At 34.7% G+C, this 25,632-nt stretch overlaps 1 protein-coding gene across 1 annotated transcript in view; it reads left to right on the top strand.

Moving 5' to 3' along the window:
- Positions 1 to 7,297: 7,297 nt before the first annotated feature.
- Chsy3 (chondroitin sulfate synthase 3) overlaps positions 7,298 to 25,632 on the top strand; it is a 259,301-nt gene continuing 240,966 nt past the window's right edge. The window contains exons 1-2 of the mRNA XM_048811812.1: positions 7,298 to 7,506; positions 9,898 to 10,181. Coding sequence (XP_048667769.1) covers positions 7,425 to 7,506; positions 9,898 to 10,181 — 366 coding nt within the window. The 5' untranslated portion in view covers positions 7,298 to 7,424. The remainder of the gene's footprint in view (positions 7,507 to 9,897; positions 10,182 to 25,632) is intronic.

Below are 25,632 nucleotides of genomic sequence, written 5' to 3'. Positions count from 1 at the left end.
AGTATACGTTAAGCATTCTAACTTTTTTTTTTTTTTATTAGCTACACATGACATTACAATGATCTTAGGAATTCATACATTTGAATCAATTGGGGTATAATTTCTCATTTTTCTGATTGTACAGATTGCAGAATCACATTGATCATATAGTCACCTATATACATACAGCAATCATAATGTCTAGTTTATTCTGCTGCCCTTCCTATCCCCCCTTCTTCTAACTTTTGATTATTCCTGTAGGATGCTTTGTGATACTTCAGTAAAAGGAAAAGAAAAATAAAAGAATTTCCTTGAACCAAGGTTCTCAAATATTTTGTTCTTGAGACCTCTTTACATGCTTAATACTTAATGATCATATCAAATACTTACTGTAGGAAAAATTAAAAATTAGAAAAAATAAATATTAATTTGTTAATTCATATTAAATAACGAACTTATTATATGTTAACATGAACAAATAAAATATTTTACGAAAATAAGTATATTTTACAAAACCTAACAAAAGCCAGGCATAGTGGCAGATACCTGTAATCCCAGAGATTTAGGAGGCTGAGGCAGGAGGATTATAGGTTTGAGGCCAGCCTCAGAAATTTAGCAGGACATTAAGCAACTTAGAGAGACCCTGTCTTAAAATTGAAAGTAAAAATAAAAAGGGTTGGTGTATGTAGTCAGTAGTAATCACCCCTGGGTTCAATTCCCAATACCAACAAAACAACAACAACAACAACAACAAAAAAAAAACCCAATAGAAAAATTGTGAAAGTAGCAGAAAAAAAAAAAAATCTCTTTCCTCCCAATGTTAACATGCTGTGTAAAACGATAACTTGACTTTCAAGAATATTAAAAAAAAATGCATCATTATTAGTTTGCTAAGGACTTAAATAAAATTCATGCTATATGCATGACTTAAAAGCAGCATCCTTAAAATGAACTATAAAGTGTACCTGCCTCACTACAGACATAAAATCTTAGACTACTCAATTTGTTTACTGCAAATCATGTCACCTTGACAGTCAGTTGAGAGAGATGATAACTAAATTCTCCTACATCCCAGTAAAATAACCTTAATAATAGTGATGATGTAAAAGAATCCTAATCTCTCCTTTTATGTTTATTTTGTAATGGTAGTACAGCCATGAAGAGATACAATAGCACATGCATGCATATATATCACATTTTCTGTATTAATATATAATGTATTGATTCTTTAAAAAGCAGCACAATGAATTCTGTAAACATTATGCAATTCAATTTTTTTAGTTACTTAAAAAGTGTGTTTTAGGCTTAATAGAACTAGACATATCAGTAAAACAAAATATATTATTAAGATTAATTTCACTTGTCTTTACTTTTTCAATGTATTGTAATTATTTTAAATTACATTGGTGAATGATATTTCTATTAAAGCAAGAATCAACAGGGATTGAAAATTAAATAAAAAGAAGAAAGCAGCATGTGCCATTTTAAATTTTCTAATGTAGAAAAATACTGAATTGGAGCTTTTTAATATTTCAGAGAGTAGTGAAAGGAGAAAATTAAAAGTAAAAACTTTTTCAGAATACATTCACATCAGTGATTAAGAACTCTGAACATTTTGCTGCTCCATGCCTAATCATAGACTGTTACTACTTGAAAAAAAAAATTCTCAAATTGTAAATAGTCCCTCTTTACTTTTAAAAGCTTGACTGGGCCAAGGGTATGGAAGGGGTGGAAGTTTTGGTTTTGATATGGTCACTTCTTGACGCTTTCCTAAATGACAACAGTAGTCTTGTTCTCTACTCAGTAGATCTTCTTATTAATCCTTTGGACAAGTGGACCTTCTCTTGGTCAGCTAAATTTATAGAAAATAAATGTTGAATATATCCTAAACTTAAACAAATGAAGTACTTTTTAAACATTTAATTACAAATAATTCCACTTTATCCAAAAGTAATCACCCAGCCTACTACTAGTTAATACCTGGTCAATCAGACTTTACACCTCAACACCCACTTATCCCACCCTCTATTCCATATTTTTGGAATCCCAGACATCACACCATTTCATCTATAAATATTTCAATATGTATTTGTGAATATAAGGGCTCCTTTAAAAATCATAGCGTCAATACCATTACCATATGTAAAAAAAATTAATAATCTCTTTGCATCATCAAATATCCAGTCAGTATAAAAAAATTAAAACATCCCCATGATGATTACCTAAATATAGATTAATATTAGGTCCTGAAACTTAGCTAGTTTTATAATCTGCTCTAAAAAATTACCTTTTCATACTTTAATACATCTACCTTGATCATGTCATCATGTGCTGATTTCTGAAGAAATAAAATATAATCAAATAGATATCTTACTATATCACTATGATTATAATATTTCTTGACAATATCAAAAATATTTATAACTTAACTTATCCCTCAGAAACAAACTAAATTACCATTATGATTATTAACCACTAGATGCCACAGTTGCTTCACACAAATGAAATCAACTCAGCCTTGGTCTGTCAAGAAAAAAAAGATATTCAATATAGGTCAATAAAATCCTTTAATCAAAGTGTCAGTATCAGTCTAAACACTATTATATCCTCTAATTGATGTATATGTTGAATGGTTTATCTAAATATTTATCTTCACTTTTCATAAGTGAGCAAACTGTGATATTCTCCCCTTTAAAATCATTTGTACTTTTTTTTCCTGTGATTTTAAAGTTATGACTAACTCTTTTTAATCAGTTCAAACACTAAGTGTAGTACCCTTAGAGCAGTCTGCCAAAGGGCTCTCTGCTGGGTCAGACTTGGTCTCAGGTGTTTGACATTAACATCATTCTGAAGCCAGGAACACAACCCAACCCTGATGGGATGAGCAACATTGAATCCAGATGATACTTAAGTTTCAACAGCTTCTGCTCTATTTATATGCAAAAATAGCAAATATAGACAGACTTCAAATTGTTAAAAGATTTGGTGGGGTGGGGAGTGAATAGGGAACCAGTTTTGCTACATTGTAAACCATTGTAATTTTAGGTGTTAATTGTTACTGCTTTTCTATTGTTAGATCCATATCTATTGTGTTCAAGAATCCAAGCTTGACTTTCATTTTTGCATTTATAGATATTGAAAGGGAATGGCAGAAATTAATCTTCATAGAGACAAATATAATGTTAATGATTATAGATATTCCTGAATCTAATTTGAATCTGTTAATACATTAGCATCTTAAAACGTTTTTAGGGTATGCTTTTCATTTCTACAAAAGTAAACTGCAGGACAATTCATCATTCTCAACTTTCAACCAATTTGTATTATTGCATCAAAGAAAGAATGTATTAAGTTAATTCTAGAGTTGGAGAATCATGAAGTTTAGTGAGGAAAGAAGAGAGCATTGCCATACCAATGAAATAGAAGAAGCAATTTGTAAAGTGGGTCACAAGTTTATTTACTGAAACGTTTTTACTTAGATAAGAATAAAAATTATATTTATGCATTCTCTTCTTAATTATAGTATATAGATGTTGATATATTTGGGTATGTAATTACCTTTCTTCTGCTGCAGTGATAGTTTCCATACAAACTTATCTCTCAATGCATTTTTTTATGCTAATAAATTTTTTCTTAAATTCTTTCAAGAATTTATTACTTTAATTAAAAATAACTTAGTCCTTGTTAGAGATTGCCCAGAAAATTATCTACCCTAAAAATTATGTATCTTAAAAATTAAAGTATGAGAAAATTGTTTTATTGACTGGTAAATACCAAATAAGTAAGTTCAGCAATCTCACTAAATAAATTCACATTAAACAAAACTTTTCCAAGACTTCTACTTATTGCAAATGAAAAAGAGGTGTAGACACTGTGTGAAAAAAGAAAAAGATATTTGTTTTTCTTCTATCTCAAAGGTATGGAGTTACTTCAGTAATGTTTTATTAAAGTAATTGAATAATGCTTTCCTGATTGTATTCTTTTCTACTCTAGTTTGTTCTCCACATGGGCACTAGAGTAATCCTATAAAATATAAGTAGAGTGATCCTATTGTAAAATATTTTAAAAACCATTCTACACAACTCTTTTATTACCACCCAGAATAAAAACCAAAGTATTTACAAGTGTCTTTAAGGCTCTGAGTAGGCACTGTCCAATACAGCAGCCACCAGCCACATCTATCTATTGACCTCTGAAACACAGGTAATGTGAATTAAGATTCGCTGTAAGCATGAAATACACAATGGCTTTGAAAAATTAGTGCCCATAAAAAGAATGTGAAACTATACATCTGGAATCATTGGCTCACATTAGAGTTTGATTGGACAACTCTGGTCTACTTAATTGTCTATCATCAGCTCCCTTCATTCCAAATTACATTGGCCTCTTCCTGTGCCTCAGTATGCCATGTCTGTCTAAAAGATTTTGGGTTTATTATCCTGTCTTACTGGAAAATTTCCTTTGGGTACTCTCATGGTAGGTTTACTCCTTTTTTTCCCCAATTTTCTGATAAAATTATGAGAAAGAAACTCTCTGACCAATTTTAAATAGTCTCATTTAATAAGGCATACTCCCACTGTCCTTTTTGATTTTTTTTGAAAATACTTATTCCACATATATATTGATTTTTCTATTTACATAAATATATTATACACATGTAAAAGGCTATGTATGTGTTATCTTCCCTGAGTACAATGTAAGCCCCAGAAAGTCTGGGGCTTGTCTATTTTGTTTAGTCCTGTTTTTTTTTTTTTTTTTTTTTTTAATGAGTACCTGGTTTATATTATGAATATTAAGTAAATATTTGTTAGACAAGTGAAAGGATGAAATATTTAAAAAATAAGTGTATATCTAAATATTTTATCATAAAGGGAGGGATTGGAAAATGAGAACTTATATTCCTTGTGTCTCCAACAAACTACACACTGTACTAAGCATTCACATTTAATATCTTAATAAATCCTCAATCAAATGTATTTACAGATGAGAAATCTAAAACTCAGTGAATTTAAGGCATTTTTCCCAAAGTCACTTAGCTAGTATTGAACATCACTTCAGTACTTTGTTTTATTATTTCAGTGTCTCCTTAGTTCCTTCTCTGATTTCCATACTAAATTAGAGGCTTTTATAGATACTCTCTGAGTACTCTGTATTTTCCCTCCATACCATGTTATCAACATTGCAATAACTTTGTAGTGTGTTGTTTAATGTCTGTTTTCTTCATTGCACTACAATTTTCATGATGGAAGGCAATGAATATCTTATTGACATCTCCATGTCTAAAGCTGTTGACCTCTTGTAACGTTTAATCTCTACTACACATCTTTAAAGAAATTAATGAATGAGATAAACTTTCTTCCCAAATATTTTAAAACAGTTCATGTATGGTTATTTGTGTGCAGTGATAATCAATGATTTTGTAGATCAATTGCATGAATGGCACCCATTAAAGTGGAGCCCAGTTGAATACTGGGATGAAGAATACTGGGATGAAGAGATGCTAATGTTTAGGACTATGTGTTCATTGTTATTGGTCATATGTTTTGAGAATCCTTAACCTGTAGACACATGGCGCTATTTAAATTAAAACTAATTAAAATTAAATAAGATTGAAATTTTTATTTTAAATTACACTACTAGATTTCAAGTGTTCAATAATCATATGTGGCTAGTAGCTTTTTTCTTAGTGATAAAGAATATTTTTCATTATAAGAGAAAGTCTATTGAATAACATGTTGTAGATGAATTAAACTGTTCTTGGGAAAATGTATTTTTAAATGAGAAGGTTCCTGTTAATTTTGTATTCTAACTAAAATTCAACTTCGAGAAAGAGTCCAATAATCTTTATTCCCACGTGTCTCTGGGCAAGACTTAGACATGGAAAAGGAGCTTCATTGTCCAGCAGATGAAACATTTAGTCAGACGTGTTCACGCACAGCCAGTGACTGGTGTGGAAAGAACCACTCCTCCAAGGGCTCCAGGCAGGCCTACTGTTCCAGGGATGCTGCCAGCACCTTGCTGGATGGAGCCATTATGTCTAATGCCATTCAATACCATCCCTTTCAGTTTGATGTATAAAACAGAAGACTTAAATTTGAAGAGGAGGCAAAGTTTGGGGATGCCACATGTACCCCAGACATACACACACATTTAGGGAGAAATTTTTAAATGTTCCCTTCAAAATATCACACACCTTCAGATTTTTTTTTTTTTTTCACTTAAAATGATTTTGGCCAATGCAATTTAACTTAGTTCTAAGATTCCATTGCTAACGATATGATTTGCCTTCCCTTATTGGAGAGGTTAAATGTCTCCTGTCATTGTCTTGGAATTAAGAAACAAGAGTTGATACTGTATCTTCTATTTTATTTTCTGATTAAATTCACTTGGATAAGAATTTCTTTAGATTTTCAGGGTATTGGCCCCACGAATTTGTCCACATTTTGCCATCATTTGCTACTGTTACTGAGCCAACAACCGTCTAAGATTGAAAATAGTTCATGGTTCTTACTACTGGATGAGGGACCACCAGAGCTAAGGAGGGGAGGATTAGGCAGCTCATTTCCCAATTCAACAGGTAGAGAACATGGGACATTTATCTTCTTTGGGGACTGAGTCCCCACTCACTCTCATCCCCCCCACCCCCATCCCAGACTTTCAGAAAAGGTATTTCCAATTGAGACACCAAGTGATGATGAAGCTTCTGTGAATACTGGGGGAAGGGTGATTAAAAATGCTAGTTGGGATAGGGGAGTTAGGCTGGGACCGATGGTTAGTTTCCTGAGCAGTGGGCGGGACCAGGAGTGGAGAGAGAAGGCACGGAGTGGCAGCGGTAAGTGCAGCGTGAAAATGACTAAAAACCGCCAAAGTGGCCCACAGACGGACCTGGGGTGGGGCAGAGTGGGGAAGGGTCAAGCCAGGACATAACCCGTGTGGACTCGGATAGGCGAATCCTGAGGGATATGGAGGCGCTTGCTGGGGGCTCGGGGACCCGAGCTCCGCCGATGAGGTCAGCGGAGTCAAAGCTCCAGGAGGAGGGCAGTGGAGCCTCCGGACACGGGTGTCTGGAGGCCGGCGGAGGGCGGGACAGGACGGGAACTGGGATGGAGAGTAAGAGCCGAGGGAGGAGGGAGAGGGGGCGTCAGCGCTGGAAGCCGGAGGCGGCCCGACAGGCATCGTTTCCTTCCGGAGAGGAGGCCGGCTCAGGACCCTGGCGCAGACCAGGGGCGTGCTAGGGCGGGTGACTGGGAAATACCGCGGCTGGCAACCGTGGCGCTTGTGGCTCCTCCTTCGGGCCAGTTGGGAGCGGGGTGGCTGGGGGNCGCGTGGAGTTCTTTTCCAGTCAGCAGCCACCCAACGCTGGGCTCGGCCAGCCCCCACCACCCCTGCCTGTCATCGCGCTGCCGGGGGTGGATGATTCCTACCCTCCTCAGAAAAAATCCTTCATGATGATCAAGTACATGCACGACCACTACCTGGACAAGTATGAGTGGTTCATGCGCGCAGACGACGATGTCTACATCAAAGGTGACCTCCCAGCGCCGGCTGTCCCACCTGCCCACCTCCTGACTCCTTTTTCTGCAACAAACCCCAGTCCCTGCCCAGCCCTTTAAGCTTCTCTTCCAGCACGTGCTTGGCGCTCCCTCAGCCCCCGGCCCCGTCCCCACCCCTCGCATCCGCCCACCATTATCTAGCCCGCTCCTCCTCTTCTCCTGCAGTCTGGACCCTCCTCATACCTGCCCAGCTTTATTTGCCTTTCAGAATCTTGCTGTCCTTTCCACCTGGCGTTTGTCCCTACCCTTTACTGTGTGGGTGAGACGTGGAAAGGGACTTTAAAGCTAAACCAAAAACCATTCCCATTCGGCCCTCCTACGAAAGCCCCCAATGGTGGTAGTTTACCAAATCTGCCCAGAGGGGCGTGTCTTCGGCAGAAGGCAAAGTGCAGGATGCTGGCTAGAGTCAGGCTGGAGACCCCATGTTCCTTCTTTATTCCTCTGCTCTTTTGTTTCAGCTGGTTCACTGTCCCAGACCCTACCCAGTACATATGCCTCCCTTTCGCACAACTTGCGGCACACTGGGAGTCTTTGAGCAAACCCCACCGCCCCAGCGCACCTTTTCTTCCGGTTACCACAGTGCATCACCTAGCCTTTCACCACCCCAGTCACACCTCAATAAAACTCCATGGGGTTTTATCGTATTGTCAGGTGGGGAAGAAGGGAAAAGCGTGTTTCAATTCCAAACCCTCAGAGCTCCAGGTTTACTGGCGCGCCCTGGTATTGGATCCTTTCCCGTGCATCTTGGTGGCTGTGCAATAAGCGGAGGCTGGAAGTCCTTCCCAGAACCACATGCAGCCACAGCACAAGAAAACTTTGTCCGTTTTAAAGGAGGCGCGGTCCTTTACCCAGAGCATGGGCCGCTCTGGCCAGAGAATCCCTAAACTCAGCAGATCTAAATTCCTTAGAGTACAGGAGTCAGTCTTTCCAGTCCAGACAGTTGCGGAGATGGGGAGGGACGCAAAGGAATTAACTGTTGTACCGAAGGAGGTTTCTCTGTGTTTTCCACATTTCCTAGCTTCTTGGTCAAAGGGGGGCAGCCCTTCCTTAGTTTATGCCTCTCTGTTTTTAGCCTCATTGCTTTCTCCTGATCCAGATAGTACATTTAACATAATGCAAGGAAAAATAACCCAAGGGACCTGTTTTGGCACCAGGAGTCAATGTATTGTTAATAAATAGAGATTGAGTTTGGGTTGAGAGGAGGAAAATTGCTGTAATGCTTGGTTGGAATAGGACAATGCTGGTTGGTAATTGGACAGAAAAATAAAGAATGCTGCCATTTGCTTGCATTTCCCATACATGCTATTTAGGATTGATTCAAAGAAAAATGCTTCCACTATCTTATGATCCCCTTGTCTTCTGTGTCTCATTTTAAAAAGTCACAATACTTTCCTGGCAGAAGTGTCACACTTTGCAGAGAAATTCTAAAATGTATTAGCAGCACCTACATCTATCATTTGTTTTAATGCTTTGAAAGGTTGTCCTTCAGAACTTTGAAAGGCCATATTCTTTCCATTTCTTTTAGAATGAGATAATTAAGAACACAATAATAGTCAGCTGAAACTCATTGAGATCCAGGCATGGGATCAAGATAATGACTGCAGATGCCCAGATCATCAAAATTGATAGTAAAGATGCTGACTGGGAATGTGAAGACCGAGACTCTCAACTTATTCTGATGTATCACTTTCTGGAATACCAAATGTTTTTGAACTGTTTTAGCTGTGTAATTTTATTTTTAAGTTGTTTTCCCTGGTGAACTTAACAACTGTGAGTGAAACCAATTCATTATTTAAGTTTTAACAAATGCTTTTTTTCTAAAACAATGCCTTCCCAAACTAAATTTCATGATAAATTAGATTCAAACACTCCCCAAAACAACATGGATTGTACATGATTGAATTTTGGTTAACAACACAGCACCTAACTAAATTCATTATCAGGAAAAAGTAATCATTGGACATGTATAGGTCTGTCAAAACAATACTAAATATCAATACTGAATATGTTTTACATTTCTGAAAATTTTTGTTACCCCTATCTGAAATGCCAGGAACCCTATCTTTATTCTCATTATTTTATCTTTTACTGAAAAAATGATGATTGTTGACTTGTTGCAGTTTTACAGACACCTAGACCATGAGTTGATAAAAATTTTATTAATTTTTAATCAGTAACTCTGAATTAGTATTTTTAAATAATATGATATTGTTCAACTCTTTTGGTTGTTACAAGTAGAGTTATTGGAGGTTCAAGGTTTACGAGGGATTTAACAACAATGTTGAAAGCTCTGTCCTTTACTTTGTACATTATAAATGATTGTGAAAATTTTAAAAAGTAGTGATTATTTTCTTTTTCCTTGTAGGTGATAAGTTAGAGGAGTTTCTTAGATCGCTAAATAGCAGCAAGCCTTTGTACCTGGGACAGACTGGTCTCGGAAATATTGAAGAGCTTGGAAAGCTAGGGCTGGAGCCCGGGGAGAACTTCTGTATGGGAGGACCTGGCATGATCTTCAGCCGGGAAGTTCTCAGGAGGATGGTGCCACATATTGGTGAATGCCTAAGAGAAATGTACACAACTCACGAGGACGTGGAAGTAGGAAGGTGTGTTCGCCGTTTTGGTGGAACTCAGTGTGTCTGGTCTTATGAGGTAAGTCTTTCACTCTGATGAAATGTTCATATGTTATAGGTGCATGCCATTTCAGTCTGTGATTCTCTCTGTTTCTCTTTGTTTCAAAGTAACAGTAGCAACCTTTTATGGGCACATAGGTGATTGTGGGAGATACTCTGTTATTTGATCAAGGGGTTGACTGTGCCTTTGTTATTAGCATGATCCTTAACTTTAAGCAGGAGCTTAGATATATAGTCATGGTCACATCTCTGAAAATACTATCTTCCAGCTTTATTTGCTTTATTGGTGTTTATGTTCTTCTAACAAGAACACTATTTTTTTTTTCTCTTTAGCTTATCATTTGGTACTGTACCACAGCCACTTTTTTTCTTTTTTCTCTTTTTGTTAATATGTGATGACATCTCTTTGTTTTCACATGGTGAGAATCGGAAGTTTCTTTGGAGATTTTCAAGTAGAAAGTGGACATTTAAGATTTTTAAAAGCACAAGAAGAACTAATAATGTATCATTTATGATAGGTTTGTTCACAACATTTTAACTCCTCTATTTGATCATTTGTTGGGCATCTTAAAGGCATGACTTATCTGGGGGAAAAAGTTCTGAAGGTGTTATGTAACTTCTTAGTATTTTGACTAGTTCACTAGACTGTTTATGTCTGCCCTTGTGCCAAGTTCTGAGCAGCAACCATTATTTAAATAATCTGAGCTGTGTTATTGCAGTAATTGGTTTTATGAAATACTCTGGTTGTTGCAGTAATTAGTTTTATGAGCTACTTTGGTTATTGCAGTAATTAGTTTTATGAAATATTATGGGATTATTTTTTCCTTAGGAAGTTGGTTTTGAAATGAAGTAAAATTTTATTTAAAATAGACCTCCTAAAATACAATCTTAATAAACATTGATTTAACATTTAAGTAGTGTATTGCAGTTTTAGGATAGTTTGATTTTTAGGTGCTTGGAGTTTAATATTATTGTAGCTACCCAATGCACACCTTTGTAAATCATATTTGAACTTATTTGCTTATCTTTTCAAAATTTTCTTGTTACTTATTATAGAAAAAAATTCATGAAAATGTGTTCTCTGTGAAGTCATAATACATCAGTTATACAGATCCATTTATTTTTCTTTCATAATTGTGATGTCACTTTAGTTAATTTTGCTCTTCGTAAATATGCTTTATGGTACTTATACTTCAAAGAAGTATTTTGTATACCTACTATAGAAAGTGAAAATTATTGACAACTTTTTACTTAGTATATATATTATGCAAATTAAGATGATTTCTTTTGACAATAAAATAGTGATTTTTCTTTCTTAAAACTGGCCTGCAGCTACCCTCTGAAAAAAATTGACATAAAACATTATAATTTAAAGATAAGTAATCTTTAGAATAAGTTTAATAAAAAAGATTTTTCTATAATATAAAGCCTTTTAAGAGACAAAACAGTTAATGCAGAAACCGCTGATTTTGTTTACATGAAGGTATTTTTTTTTTGCAGACATTTCTCTGAATAGATGATTAAAAAATTTCTTTTATCTGTAATTAGCAATAAAGAGGAGAGACTACTCTGTTTTATTTGATAAGTCATTGTCTTAATGTTACATATAACGTTTTTAACAAACATGTCTAAATGTCCCTTCTTCCAAGTTTTCAATGATTCTGCTATGAAAGTCCAGTATTTACCTGGTGGTCTACATGGTCATGATCCAAGAGATTAAAATAGGCTCAAGTGATCTATAAGCTCAAGAATTAATTTAGTGTTTTATAATATGGACATTTGTTCTAGTTAAAAGAAAGCAATATTATAGGCAGACACCTCTCCTTTAGAATAATTGGAATCTTAGATGCTATTATTAACTAAGTCTTAGAGGTTGTAACTTGGTGAACACAATATTTTGAGTAACTTTTCACAATATATTTGAAGACACTTGTCCATCACTGGCTATAGAATTTGTAAAAAACAAATCATTTCGACATTTTGCCTGGCATTAGACAGTATCTCCTAGAGGAGCATGGGAAGAGAATGCTGACTTGATATATTACTAAGCTTTTATATAACTGTTACTCTGTTTTGGAATTTGGTCTTCAAAGAACTATTTAAGTAATATTAATTTAAAAGGAGACATTGTTTTAATCCTAACACAAAGTTTCACAATCTTATTTAAAGGGATAGTGGCAAATTTCATTACCCAGAGGTATATCTGTTAATAAAATTAGTAAACTTAAATATACAAATAAATTACACTTAAGAATTTTAATATTAGGGGTGTGTTTTATGTTTCATGAAACACCTGAGGAGGACAGATGGGGTACAGCTAAACTAAGGTAGAATATATATAGATTCCATATCACTTTCTAATTTGGATTTTGGGTTTCTTGAAATGGTATCTATATATTACTGTTCACATTATATAGAAAGATTGTTCTATACTTTGGGTTGGCCTCTTTACTAAGTGAGAAATTTCACATCTGATGATATTTAAAAAAAGCTATGATGTTGACCATCACTTGAGTTTTCATATTTCTCTAAAAAGGAACATGTGTGACAGACTTTTCTTAAATTTAAAAAATTCCTTCCTCTATGTTTCACAGATTTCAGGATTTTGTTTGGCGTCTCCTCCTGATAAATGTTCTTTCAGAGTTGAGAGGGCCATAACGAAAGCATGTCTGTGGTTTTCAAGTTTTAATAGGTGAAACATTCATGATGGAATGTTATCTTTTAAAAATGGTGAACAGACCTGCTAATCTTATAGGAAGAAAACTGTATGCATTATTAAAATACATAGATTTTTCTGGGGCTGGGGTTGTGGCTCAGTGGTAGAGCGCTCGCCTAGCATGTGCAAGATGCTGGGTTTTATCTTCAGCACCACATAAAAGTAATTAAGAAAAATAAAGGTATTATGTCCAACTACAACTAACAAAAATATGTAAAATACATAGACTTTCTAGTTTTCCTTGAATATATTATATTTTTATAAAACCTAGGAATCTTTTACTATTCTTCTTTATGCTAAGTAAATGTATATACCATTTCTGTAATGTATACAGCATGAATAATGTACTGTGAGGAATAGAGGGGATGGCAGACCAGGGAAGGGATGGATGTACTTGAACTGGGTTTGAGCCACCTTTCTACTACTTGCTAGCCGAATTGTCTTTGGCAAATAACTTCTTTAAGCATTGTTTAATTCAACTGAAGGTAAGATTGTGACAGTTTTTGCCTCATGAATTTCAGGGAAGATTAAGTAAAATGATGAAATAATCCATATAAAGCTCTTAATTCAGTGTTTAGTACATAGTCAATTGTCAATAGATATGATTTATTCTTGTCTCAGTGCTATAAAGATCATGTACTATATTGTAAAACAAGGATTCATAGATTTTGCTGACTTAATAATTATAGGTAATGGTAATTCATCTGAATCAAAAGGGTCAAAATAAAAATAAACTTTTCAGTGAGAGATTCCAAATGTAAGTTGTTTTGGGGGGAAAGAACAAGAAGTGGAAACATTACAGAATTTTAGAAATATAAAGAGTCCAGCACAGTAAAACTTACTATGAAACATGGATGTCTGTTTTTAAAAATACATTACAAATGTTTGTTTGAATCTGTCCACATTAAATTAAATAACTGGCCTTAAAGAGATTGTGTGGAAAATACAATTTAACAAATCATTATGTAATACACATATTTAAGGAATTTCATACAGGTCTGACTCTACATAAAGAAAAAAGAATTACCATACAGATTCCTAGATTCACTGCCAGAACAATGGCCCCCTTTTCTGAGTTCCTCTTCCATCTTCAGTAGGAAATGAAGTCAGTTGTATCCCATTCTACATTCAACCCACATGAATGCCCAGGAGCTTGTCTCTTAGGCAGCCGGAACCTTTTCTTGATATAGCTCTGGGCTTTGAAGCAATGATGTTGAACTTCAGTTCTTCATCACAATAAGGTCCTGGTGGTCTGGGGAAACATCTTGCCTATTGACCTCTTGCTGTATTTCTTTCTCTGTCTTCTCCACCTGCCTTTTCATTTTTTCCCCCCTGATGTTGCACTCAGATCACAGTTAGACCTGTTCTCTTCTGAATAGAGAGTGTTTGGCTGTTAGGAAGACTCAGAAAGACTGGTTCTCTGTGTGCCTGTGATCACTCGAAAAAAGTCTTTTAATTGAGATTTTCCCTTCTCTACCTGGTTTCAAGGCTACATGTTCAATGAGATTAATAATCAACAGACTCCATAGGTCATATAGGCCTCCTATTTACATGTGGAGAGTACTAATTGAAACATGGTTATGAAAAAAAAAATCATTCTATTCTATTCTCTCTGAGTGTTGGAATTTATTGGCACCTCCTCTTGGCTAGGATCACAGTTTTGGTTGAGATCTACCTTGGCTACTGTTTCTCTAGAGTTGCAATCTGGCAGCCTGGGAGGCCGCATATGGCTCTTAAACATTGTTTGGCACATGAAGTGTTTTGAGTTTTTTTGTTTTTGTTTTTGTTTATTTATTTATTTATTTTGATATCCTGAGCAGAGGCAGACAATCTTCAGTTCCCTTCATGTCCTATTTTACATCGGGTGATCCTTGTAATTTTGTTTTAACTTCCTGGCCCAGTCAGACATAAAAGTTTTGATTGTTTGAACTAGATCATCCTTATGTTGCAAATTAAATGAAAATGTTCTCTGTGAAATAAAGTAATTTTCCAATGAGAATGAAATGAATAGTTTAAATATTATAATTTACAGAGCATTAATATTTTTCAAATTATCCACAGAATTTTATATCACATGATATACTTAGGCTTTATTATAAATATGATTTTAATAAATAATAAAATCGTTACTATTAAAAATTGTTTATACATCTGTGTTCAGTTTTTATATTGGCAGAATTGGAAGTTTTTTTTTTTTTTTTTGGCAAGAGCACATATATTCAAGTGTTAAAATAATTTTAATTCGGATTATTGTTCTTCTCCCTGTGAAACGGTATCTCACTTATCAAGGAATTGTTTTAGGACTAGTTTATTTTTTTCATTCTAAGGTTTCCTATAGAATGAAACAAAAGAATCAGTCTATCTTCCTTTCTTTCCTTTCTTCCTTCTTTCTTTCCTTCCTTTCAACTAAATGTTCTTTCAAGAAATTCAGACTTCAGGGTTGGAAAAATGTTTCTCTATGCCTTTACAAAATGCTTCCTATGACTAACCAGTTTTTGTTCTGCTCCTTAAAGAGTTACCTTCAGCTGGGCCCTGTGGCAAAGCATGTAATCCCAGCCACTTGGGAGACTAATGCAGGAGGGTTCCAAGTTTGAGGCCAGCCTCATCAATTTAGCTAGGCCCTGTTTCAAAATAAAAAGTAAAAAGGACTGAGGATGTAGCTCAGTACTAAAGTAACTCTGGGTTCAATCACCAGTAACAAAAGGGGGGGAAAAAAACCCACAAAATAGAGTTAACTTCACACCAGAATGTTCCATGTTCAGTCTTTGTCCACTAAAGGCTAAAAACGTCCTAGTAAATTCTCTTGTTTCACAAAAGGATATGTTCTGGCAGTACTTTTCTGGGCTTTTAAGTAGAAACAGAGAGCCACATCATAAGAAATTCGACTATATATATAAGATCTTCATGACATACCCATTAAAGCTAAGATTTCTGTTCGTTTTCGTGGGACTGCTACTCTTCTTTCTTAGCATCTTCCCATTCTTTAGAACTCTTTCTTTTCTAATGTTGGTTTTGCTCTATTATGAACATGGTTTATGCTTCCAATGTGTATTAATATATGTGATAAAGTGTAAGACTTGAATTTTGATCTAAAATTATGTCTTTCAAAAAATCTTTTCTTGGTCTGATTCAGTCACAATTTGAATTTTAACTTTACTAAAAGCGGTAAGTAAGCTTCTCACACCTACTCTTTCCACCCCCGTCCCACTTGTCAGATGAAATCATTCTGCATTGATTTTATGAAATTTCTGTGCTGCCACACTGTTTTCTTCATCACACAAAATAAAATTGCATTCAGAGTTCATGGGAAAACCCAGAACAATTTTCATATACTTTGTATGTTTCATATACTAAAATATGTTTAGGTGGTTTGTTTTCATTGCTGACTGATGCCTGATCACCTGAACTGTGACAACTTATGCTTTCCAAGAAGATGATTTCCAACAGTTGTGGAAAAAATTAAAATAGAAAGTTGCCTTCAGGCAATTTGAAATAAACTCCATTGTAACATAAATACTCATATTACTTTGAAAAAGATGGAATGCTTTTCCTCTCTTATTGATCACAAGTATTCTGATTTCCTGAAAATTTTCCAAGTCAGTTTTCCTGGTTCCTTTTCATTGTCTTGGCATCCAGAAGGCTATATTTTTGAGAAACAGCTATTTCAAGCTCCTTTCTACTTAGTGACTTAGTGTTCAAAGTATAAAGAGATATATTCTATTATTTAACTATATTCCATTTTATTTTGATATTAGCATGTGCCTTTTGCACAGATGTGTAACTTTTAATAAGACATTTAATTTCAAACTATTAACATTAGAAACAAGTCAGTCTTATGAGTTATTTGATATTACTGAATAATAAGAGGAAACCAAAATAAACTGAAAAATTGAGGGGTTGCAGTTCCTTACAAATGTAGTATTCTTATTTATAGTTGTAACCCTTAAACAACACTCTAGTTGTGGATTTAACCACATAGAAACCAATTTGAGTCATGATGTACATTTAAAATTACTCTGCTTTTGAAAATATTGGATAGTTAGTATATTGCAAGTTTCTACGTTAACTAAATCAAAGACAGATATACACACACACACACACACACTCACATACACATACAACTTTGTACTTACTATTTTAGAAGTAACAGATGAATAAAACACATTTCTTAATTTTTTGAAATTCCAAAAATTTTATTTACTTATATAATTTTTAAAGCTGTGTCTTCATTAATCGATAGTATCTGATCTTTTCATTTATGCCTTTCAGTTTCATTCATTTTTTTTATTATAAAGCTATTTCATAGAATTCTTGTATACCCAAAGAAAGAATTTAAATGTGTGTTAATAAAATGTAATAAATAAAATTATAATGGGAAAAAACAGAGAAAAAAGAAAATGCAGAAAATATGATTCATCTATAAAGGAAAATATGTTGAACGCCTGCTTTCTTAACATTAAAGAGAGTTGTAACGTATGCTCATGCTGAGACCTAGTAAAATCTCCTCCATGGGAGAGAAAGATCCTTGAGGGGTATAGTTGACCACCATCCTCAGCACCACATGAATAATAAGTTCAGTAGTCTGGTTCACTTGGATGATTCTGCAACTTCCCTCAAGCCAGACTATAGCACATAAGGACAATTCTGTACAAGCAATTCAACTCGTAGATAACATGATTTTTGTCAAGTATACCATTGTTTGGTACGTTTCTTGATTTTTATTTTAAAAGTTAGGATTCTCTTCAGAGAATCTTCCATGGCTATTGTGTCTCACTCAAATATTTTATTTCAGGCTGTCCAACAGGCAGTTGGAAATAAGTATGTTTTCTGGTAAGAACCTAAAGTGCAACTGCTATGTTGTTGGTTAAGGAGAGACATTTGGTTTTGCTTTGCTAATCAAGAGGAAGACAGAAATACCAGCTGGAGGAATCCTACAGAGAAAAAGAAGAGGATGGCCATCCTGCAGAGGAGCAAAAAGAGGTCTAGGAGAGATTCAAATAGCTTCCCTTGAGGTCCAAATGTGGTTTCATAGATACTGAACCAGTTATTAGAAAAGTCTGTTCTCATAAATAGTAATTTAATTTTGAGGAAATGTGTTCACAGATTAAAATATAAAAAGACCAACATTTTAATTAAAATGGTATATTTTAGTAATCTAATATCCTAAAATACAGAAACAAATTTGATATTTTTAATGTATACAATGAGTATCACTCATAAAACACAAGAAAATGTAGTGAGAAAATAAATGTAAAATGTTCTGCCTTAGAATTCAATTGTATCACATTGGAAATAACCAACTGAATTCAATTATATTTATGTATGCAATAAATGACATATATGCCCTCCTTGTTCTTGTGGAGTGCACAGAGAGGAGGGGTAAGACTCTTTTTTTCAGGTCTGATAGATGGTTGGGTCCATCTCAGATATCTTTCTAAATCAATCCATCCATCCATCCACTCATTTATTCTCTCCTTCTTTCTTTCTTTTTGCATTCTATATCATGAAATCTCTGTTGGGTCCAGTAGTGGTACAAATCTCAGAACTAGGATTCAATTATTTATTTCAATTTTCTTAAGTTAGCCTCTTCTCTTTTTCTTGCTATTCCTTGAAGAGGAGAAAAATAAAGACATTTATTTTTGTTGTATATTTATATATTTTGTTACTGTTGCTTACTACAAATTATACAAAACTTTAGCTAGACTATCTGGTTATAGATTTGGATATAGCCCTTCACAAGCTGCATGTCCTTAGACATGTTATTACCTCCCTTTGCCTTAGAGTTCTCATCTATTGAATAGTGCTCTCTTTATAGAGCTGTTGAGCAGATTTAGTGCCAGCATGTTTAGCAACATTCTGAGTAACGTCTAGTAGTGGTAGGATTCTACAACTGCTAGAGACTTTTGCAGAAGCAGAATGACATAAAATAGTGGCAACATTACAGAGCCATTTCGAGGAATAAAAAGGTCAATAGATTAGAAGCCCTTAGAATCCTGCTTGATACATAGTAAACCATGTGTAAGTGTTAAATATTATTCATATTTTCCAGATCACAATGCTTACCTTATTTCTCCCCCCAGGGGAATGAGATTATGTTGTTTGGAAAGGGTTTCATTGTGATTTCTTTTAGCAAGATGGACTTTGCTACAGTAGGGAATGTGGTGACTTAATGATTCTTTGCCCTGACTGCATAATGGGATCCCCTGGGGAACTGGGAAAAAATTCTGATGTTGAACCCATTCTCTAACCCATTATATCAGAATCTCTTACAGGTGATGCCTGCAGCATGGGTAGTGTTTAAAACTTCCTAGTGACTCTAATGAGACTCTAGGGTTTAGACCCCGTATGCATTTAAAAATTAGTTTTCATATTTAAATATTCAGTCTATTTTAATTTACTTCTTAAAAGTATATTTTGTGGGGAGCCATAGGGGAGTGATCAACATTTCTGCATTTCTGTCGTTGTCTGTACTCATTGGCTCCAAACCACTAGTCACTGGACTTTAAGATTATTAATATAATGCATCACTCACAACTGTCTCCTTTCTCTTGGTCTAACTTTTATGTTTCAAAGATTGCTCTTCTAAAAAAAAATTCATTGTGAATTTTAAATTATTTTTGGAAAAGTATTCTTTTTTACATATTCAAGGCTTAAAATATTGTAGCTGTTTTTGATGCCATCTGAATGATATGTAATAATAGTGCTTTGCAAACAGGTGGAATATTTTTATTGATTTGATTGCTCCACTGTTGACTGATTGAGTTGGAGCTCCAAAAGAAGAGGGTATCGGAGTGATCTGTTTGATTGCAGAAATGATAAGTTTTTAGATTAAAAATGTAAATGGGTAACTTTGATTTCATCAGTGATTGTCCACTAATATTTCCATGTCCACTGATGTAGCTAACTGTTACAATGGAGAAAAGCATAGATAGAACACACAAGGGGAAGCAAAGATGGAGAACTGAAAAATGAAGTGCTTCCTTCACACCTGAAGTAACGCATAGGGGTGTTACTGGATGCTCCAGGATACATGGGCAGGCAGAGGTGGAAGGACAGCATGGTAGCGTATTTGGTTCAAGCAAATGTAGAGGCAGTAGAAATGAGGATTAAAAACTATGGGTAGAACTCAATTATGAAAGGATTTGTATATTATGCTCCAAGATTTAGATTGTATGCTGTAGATCAGCAATTCTTACAATGACCTGGGATGCTGTAATTAGTCTAGAGGGGAGCCCATGCATAGGATCCTTAAAAATCTTCCTGGGTGTTTCCAATTGGCAGTTGGGATGAAAAATCAGTTCTGCAGATACTGGGAGCTTTGAAGAGTTCTAAGTAGAAAACCCTCGATCAGCTTGCCTCTAATGATTGAAACATGGAAGGATACTTTGGAGGCCCTTATGATTTGGTATAGAGACACATGACAGTAGCTTTTGCCCTAAATCCCAAGTGAGAGATGAGTGTTGATGAAAGGGTCAAAGAATGGATGGAAGTGAGGGGATGCCCTTAAGAGTTTGTGAAGAGAGGGAATTGATAGAACTAGTGATAGCTTATAAGAGTGGACTGGGAAAAAAAATTATGGTGAAACCTGGGTTTTAGGCTTGGATTATAATAATGTTTCTAGAGATATGGGAAGAGTAAGTTTGGGTTATTGGTATGTTTGAAGTATTGGCAGATGATAAGGAGAATTTCTGCTTTGGGTACATTGAGTTTCTTTCATCATTCATTTATTCACTGATTACTTATTGAGCATCTAATACTTCAGGCATTTTTCCAGGTGCTGGAGTTTTAGCATTCAAAACATACACAAAAGTTATTGCCTTATTTTCTAGAGGGGAAAAGATAATAAGTAAGCATGGGAGGGCTAAGGGATGTAGAGCGGTGGATGAGCAGCTGTAAATAGGGTGGTCAGGTAGGCCTTGCGGACATGATGCTTGAGTCATGCAGATGGCTAAGGGAGAAGCTTTCAAGCCAAGGAACAGAAAGCAGACGGGAACCAAGAGAAATGCACTTGTAAGATCAAGAACTAGCCAGAAGGTAAGGGAAACAAGCTGAGTAAGGAACTGAAAAAGTAGAAAATGTGAGATCAGAGTGGAAAGAGGATGGGAGATATGAGCAGATGTCCTGTATTCTTTGCAGCCCTTGGTAATAACATTTTAGGGGCTGAGGGTGTGGCTCAGGGGTAGAGCACTTGCCTAGCACCTGTGAGGCGCTGGGCTTGATTCTCAGCACCACATAAAAATAAATAAAGCTATTGTGTCCATTTACAACTAAAGGAAAGAAAAGAAAAAAGAACTTTTTAGTAGAAAAATGAGGCCCTCAAAGCTTGGAAGGAAAGAAAACTAATTCATGGTCAGTATTATCACATTATGTGAAATGCATTTAAGAAAACTTCACTCATAGGTGAAACAATTACTTCTTAAAAAAACAAAAAAATCATATCACAGCTGAATACAGTGGTGTAGGTTTATAGTTCAGCTTTTTGGAAGGCTGAGGCTGGTGTATCATTTGAGTTTGGAGTTCAAGGCAATAAAGTGAGACCTCATCTCAAAATAACTAACTAGCTAAATAAATAAAATAAATCATGTCAGAGCCGTATGACAAAGTTTAATTTTTCTAAAATTAAATTTCCTTAAATTTGCTGCGAAATTATTTAAAATTTAAATCATAGTGATTTGAACCAATACTATTATAAAATGGTTCAAAAACTAAAAAAAAAAAAAAAAATTAGTGAAAAGTCTTTAAGTTTCCATCCTTCATCTGCCTCTAGAGTTTTTTTTTTTTTTTTTTAGTTTCTCTTGAATGTCAAAAACTTTTTAGATCCAATATTTCTCCCCACCTGCAATTTTCTTTATCACAAGGAGTAATATCATATAAACCTTGTTCTGAATAATCAATTAAGATTATTTCTGGGAGTTATTCCTTATATCAGCACCAGATACCACTCCCATTCTTTTGTTTTAATGATACCTAACATTTCATAATAATTGAACTATTATTTTAAGAGAAGCACATGCGCTTCTGGGAGAATGAAAAAGAAATGGACTGCACATTTTCTAAGGATATTGTGCAATGTGCCATTTCCTACCTTTGATAAACTACTAAAATATATTTCAAAAAGAATACTCGGTTGCCCACATGCTTATCACTCTTTGACAAGTGTATTCCAGATTTACTGAGTACCTCCAAGAAAGATGCTTTGCTGGGAGGTGGAACAGGTGAATTCTCTTGTGGAATTTATAGTCTCATGGAGGGAGATACACAGTAAGGAAGTAAACAAATACAGATGTGTCTTCTTTTGTGAAATTGGAATTTTAGATTTATTAACATAGAGTTCTTTTTTGGTCTTTATGATTATGTTATAGGTGTATCTACTGTAAACTGATTTAAATCAAGATGACCTAAGATTATTTGCACAGTCTATAAATCCAACACACTTCATTTCCTACTCATATAATTGCTTATATAAAGATTTATGTGATTTCTCTATGGTTGTTTAAAATTCTGCCTTTCTCATATTTGACCTTTATCTTGTCTTGATTTCCTTTTTTATTATTATTAAATAATCCTAAGGATTTGTGAGATGGTTGTAAATCAAACTTCAGAAGAATGTCTTCTGACTTTGGAAAGTTGCTGGAAAGAACCACCATAACCAAATGACCTTTGTTAATAATTATTTGTTCTTCTGTCAATATATTTTATAGTAGCATTTGTAAAGTCTTTATTTTCATTAGTAACAAGTATGTACTTGATGATTATTCTTGCTAATGTATATGCATGTTACCATAATAGTTATATATGCAATACAGTAAATTTTGCATATGGATTGTTTAATACCTAGTCAATTTTAAAAGTAATTTCAAATTCACTAAAATTGACATGTTGTTTCATTTGCAAAACATTTAGCAATATACCACAAAGTATTTTTTTAAACTAGGAGTCTAAGGAATGCCCTTGTTTTAATTAAAACACATAGTTAAAATTTTAAAATAATTGTGATACTTATAAAACAAAATTACTTAAAGCAAACTATGCATGTAGAAATTTTATTAGACCCTATAAGACCCTGATTTAAATAAATATTAAGATTCTGTCTTTTCCTCCCTAAATTCTTAGTTAATCTCAATTACATTTGCATGTTCTGTTCTTTATTCCTTAATTTTTCTGTATTTTTTAGTGCTAATAGTGTTCAGTACTATTATCAGATTTTATTTTACCTCAGTCTATTTTGGAAATAATTCCTTGGCTATCAAATACAGCCACATTGCCCAGTATTTATGACACGTTATGAATTTTGATTGCACTTTTCTTGTAAAAGTTTTGACACTTCTAACAAATGGTCCCATGAACTAGGCTTTGTGTTTATGGTTCTTGTTCATAGTTTCAAAATACAGCCTACTGAACACTCCCTGGCTTGTAAAACTTAAATCTTATTTGAATTACACCAAAGTTCCATTTCATCGAGTATTTCATTTGGAGAATTGCTTGAGACAGTTGATAATAACTGAAATTGATTTGACTGGATTTGGAGACTATTGTAAAATGTGTCTGGGAATAATTAAAAGAAGGAGTGTTTTGTTACTTTCCAAGTTTTCTTTTAGAACACTAATTATCAGGGTTTTTCGGTATAATATTATAAGTAATGTTAGAAACAATTTCTGATTATGTAAGACATTTGTGCTTTTGGTTTTTCTAAAGAACACCTGCTTTTATCATATTCTTTGCCCCCTGAAAGATTTGGGATTGAAAATATCACATTGATTTTTTTTTTTAAATTAGATAGTTAATCCCTTTATTCATTTCTCCATGCTAGCATTAAATTCCAGTTTTTCACATGAGTTTCTGTGATATCTAGTTTACTGCCACCTTCCACAACTCAGAGGCAGAATCGAGTATTATGATAGCGACATATGATCTTATATACTTATCGTCACACATTTTAGAATATAAGGTAATTACAAAGATGCTTTTTTCTTTTAACCTCCTGTATACCATATTTTTCTTCTGTTGATATAATTAAGGCTAGATTCATCTAGATCTGAACTATATCAGGATCTAATAGATTTTATTTTAAAAATTGGTGGGTAATGCTGGCATTATAGTATAAAGCAGTTTGATTAACTTTGTTATTTTTAAATGTTATATTTACTACTGAAATAAATTTAGATGAGTGAATTACTTTAACACTTAAGGTATTATAAAACCTGTAGATGGTTTGGAAGCTGGAAAAAAGACTTATTATGGTATAAAAAGCAGTGTAGACAACCTGAAAAATGCTGATCTCTAGTTTGATGTGATTCTATAAATTTCTGCTTTCCTTCATTATAGAATTTCCTATGCTGGAGAATTATGCTTATGATAAACAATAACCTAACCTTATGAACATTTCTAAGGATATAAATTATGATGGCTGATTGATTGTATGTCCTCCTCTGAGAAGTGTCTGTTCAGGTCCTTGGCCCATTTGTTGACTGGGTTATTTGTTATCTTATTGTCTAATTTTTTGAGTTCTTTGTATACTCTGGATATTAGGGCTGTATCTGAAGTGTGAGGAGTAAAAATTTGTTCCCATGATGTAGGCTCCCTACTTACCTCTCTTATTGTTTCTCTTACTGAGAAAAAACTTTTCAGTTTAAGTAAGTCCCATTTGTTGATTCTTGTTATTAACTCTTGTGCTATGGGTGTCGGAGGACAATCAATCAATCAACAAGTACATGAAAAAATGCTCACCATCTCTAGCAGTCAGAGAAATGCAAATCAAAACCACCCTAAGATACCATCTCACTCCAGTAAGATTGGCAGCCATTATGAAGTCAAACAACAACAAGCGCTGGCGAGGATGTGGCGAAAAGGGTACTCTTGTACATTGCTGGTGGGACTGCAAACTGGTGTGGCCAATTTGGAAAGCAGTATGGAGATTTCTGGGAAAGCTGGGAATGGAACCACCATTTGACCCAGCTATTGCCCTTCTTGGACTATTCCCTGAAGACCTTAAAAGAGCGTACTACAGGGATACTGCCACATCGATGTTCATAGCAGCACAATTCACAATTGCTAGACTGTGGAACCAACCCAGATGCCCTTCAATAGATGAATGGATAAAAAAAAAAAATGTGGCATTTATACACCATGGAACATTACGCAGCACTAAAAAAATGACAAAACCATGGAATTTGCAGGGAAATGGATGGCACTAGAGCAGATTATGCTTAGTGAAGCTAGCCAATCCCTAAAAAACAAATACCAAATGTCTTCTTTGATATAATGAGAGCAACTAAGAACAGAGCAGGGAGGAAGAGCAGGAAGAAAAGATTAACATTAAACAGAGACATGAGGTGGGAGACAAAGGGAGAGAAAAGGGAAATTGCATGGTAATGGAGGGAGACCCTCATTGTTATACAAAATTACATATAAGAGGTTGTGAGGGGAATGGGAAAATAAATGAGGAGAGAAATGAATTACAGTAGATGGGGTAGAGAGAGAAGATGGGAGGGGAGGGGAGGGGTGATAGCAGAGGATAGGAAAGGTAGCAGAATACAACAGTTACTAATAGGGCATTATGTAAAAATGTGGATGTGTAACCGATGTGATTCTGCAATCTGTATTTGGGGTAAAATTGGGAGTTCATAACCAACTTGAATCTAATGCATGAAATATGATATGTCAAGAGCTTTGTAATGTTTTGAACAACCAATAAAAAAGAAGTTCTAAATCATATCTGATCTCTAAAAAATAAAACAATATTTTTCAACAACAA

The sequence above is a fragment of the Marmota marmota genome, unplaced genomic scaffold (assembly GCF_001458135.2).
Source record: "Marmota marmota marmota unplaced genomic scaffold, marMar, whole genome shotgun sequence".
NCBI classification, from domain to species: Eukaryota; Metazoa; Chordata; class Mammalia; order Rodentia; family Sciuridae; genus Marmota; species Marmota marmota.
This window is presented reverse-complemented; position numbering and strand designations above follow the sequence as displayed.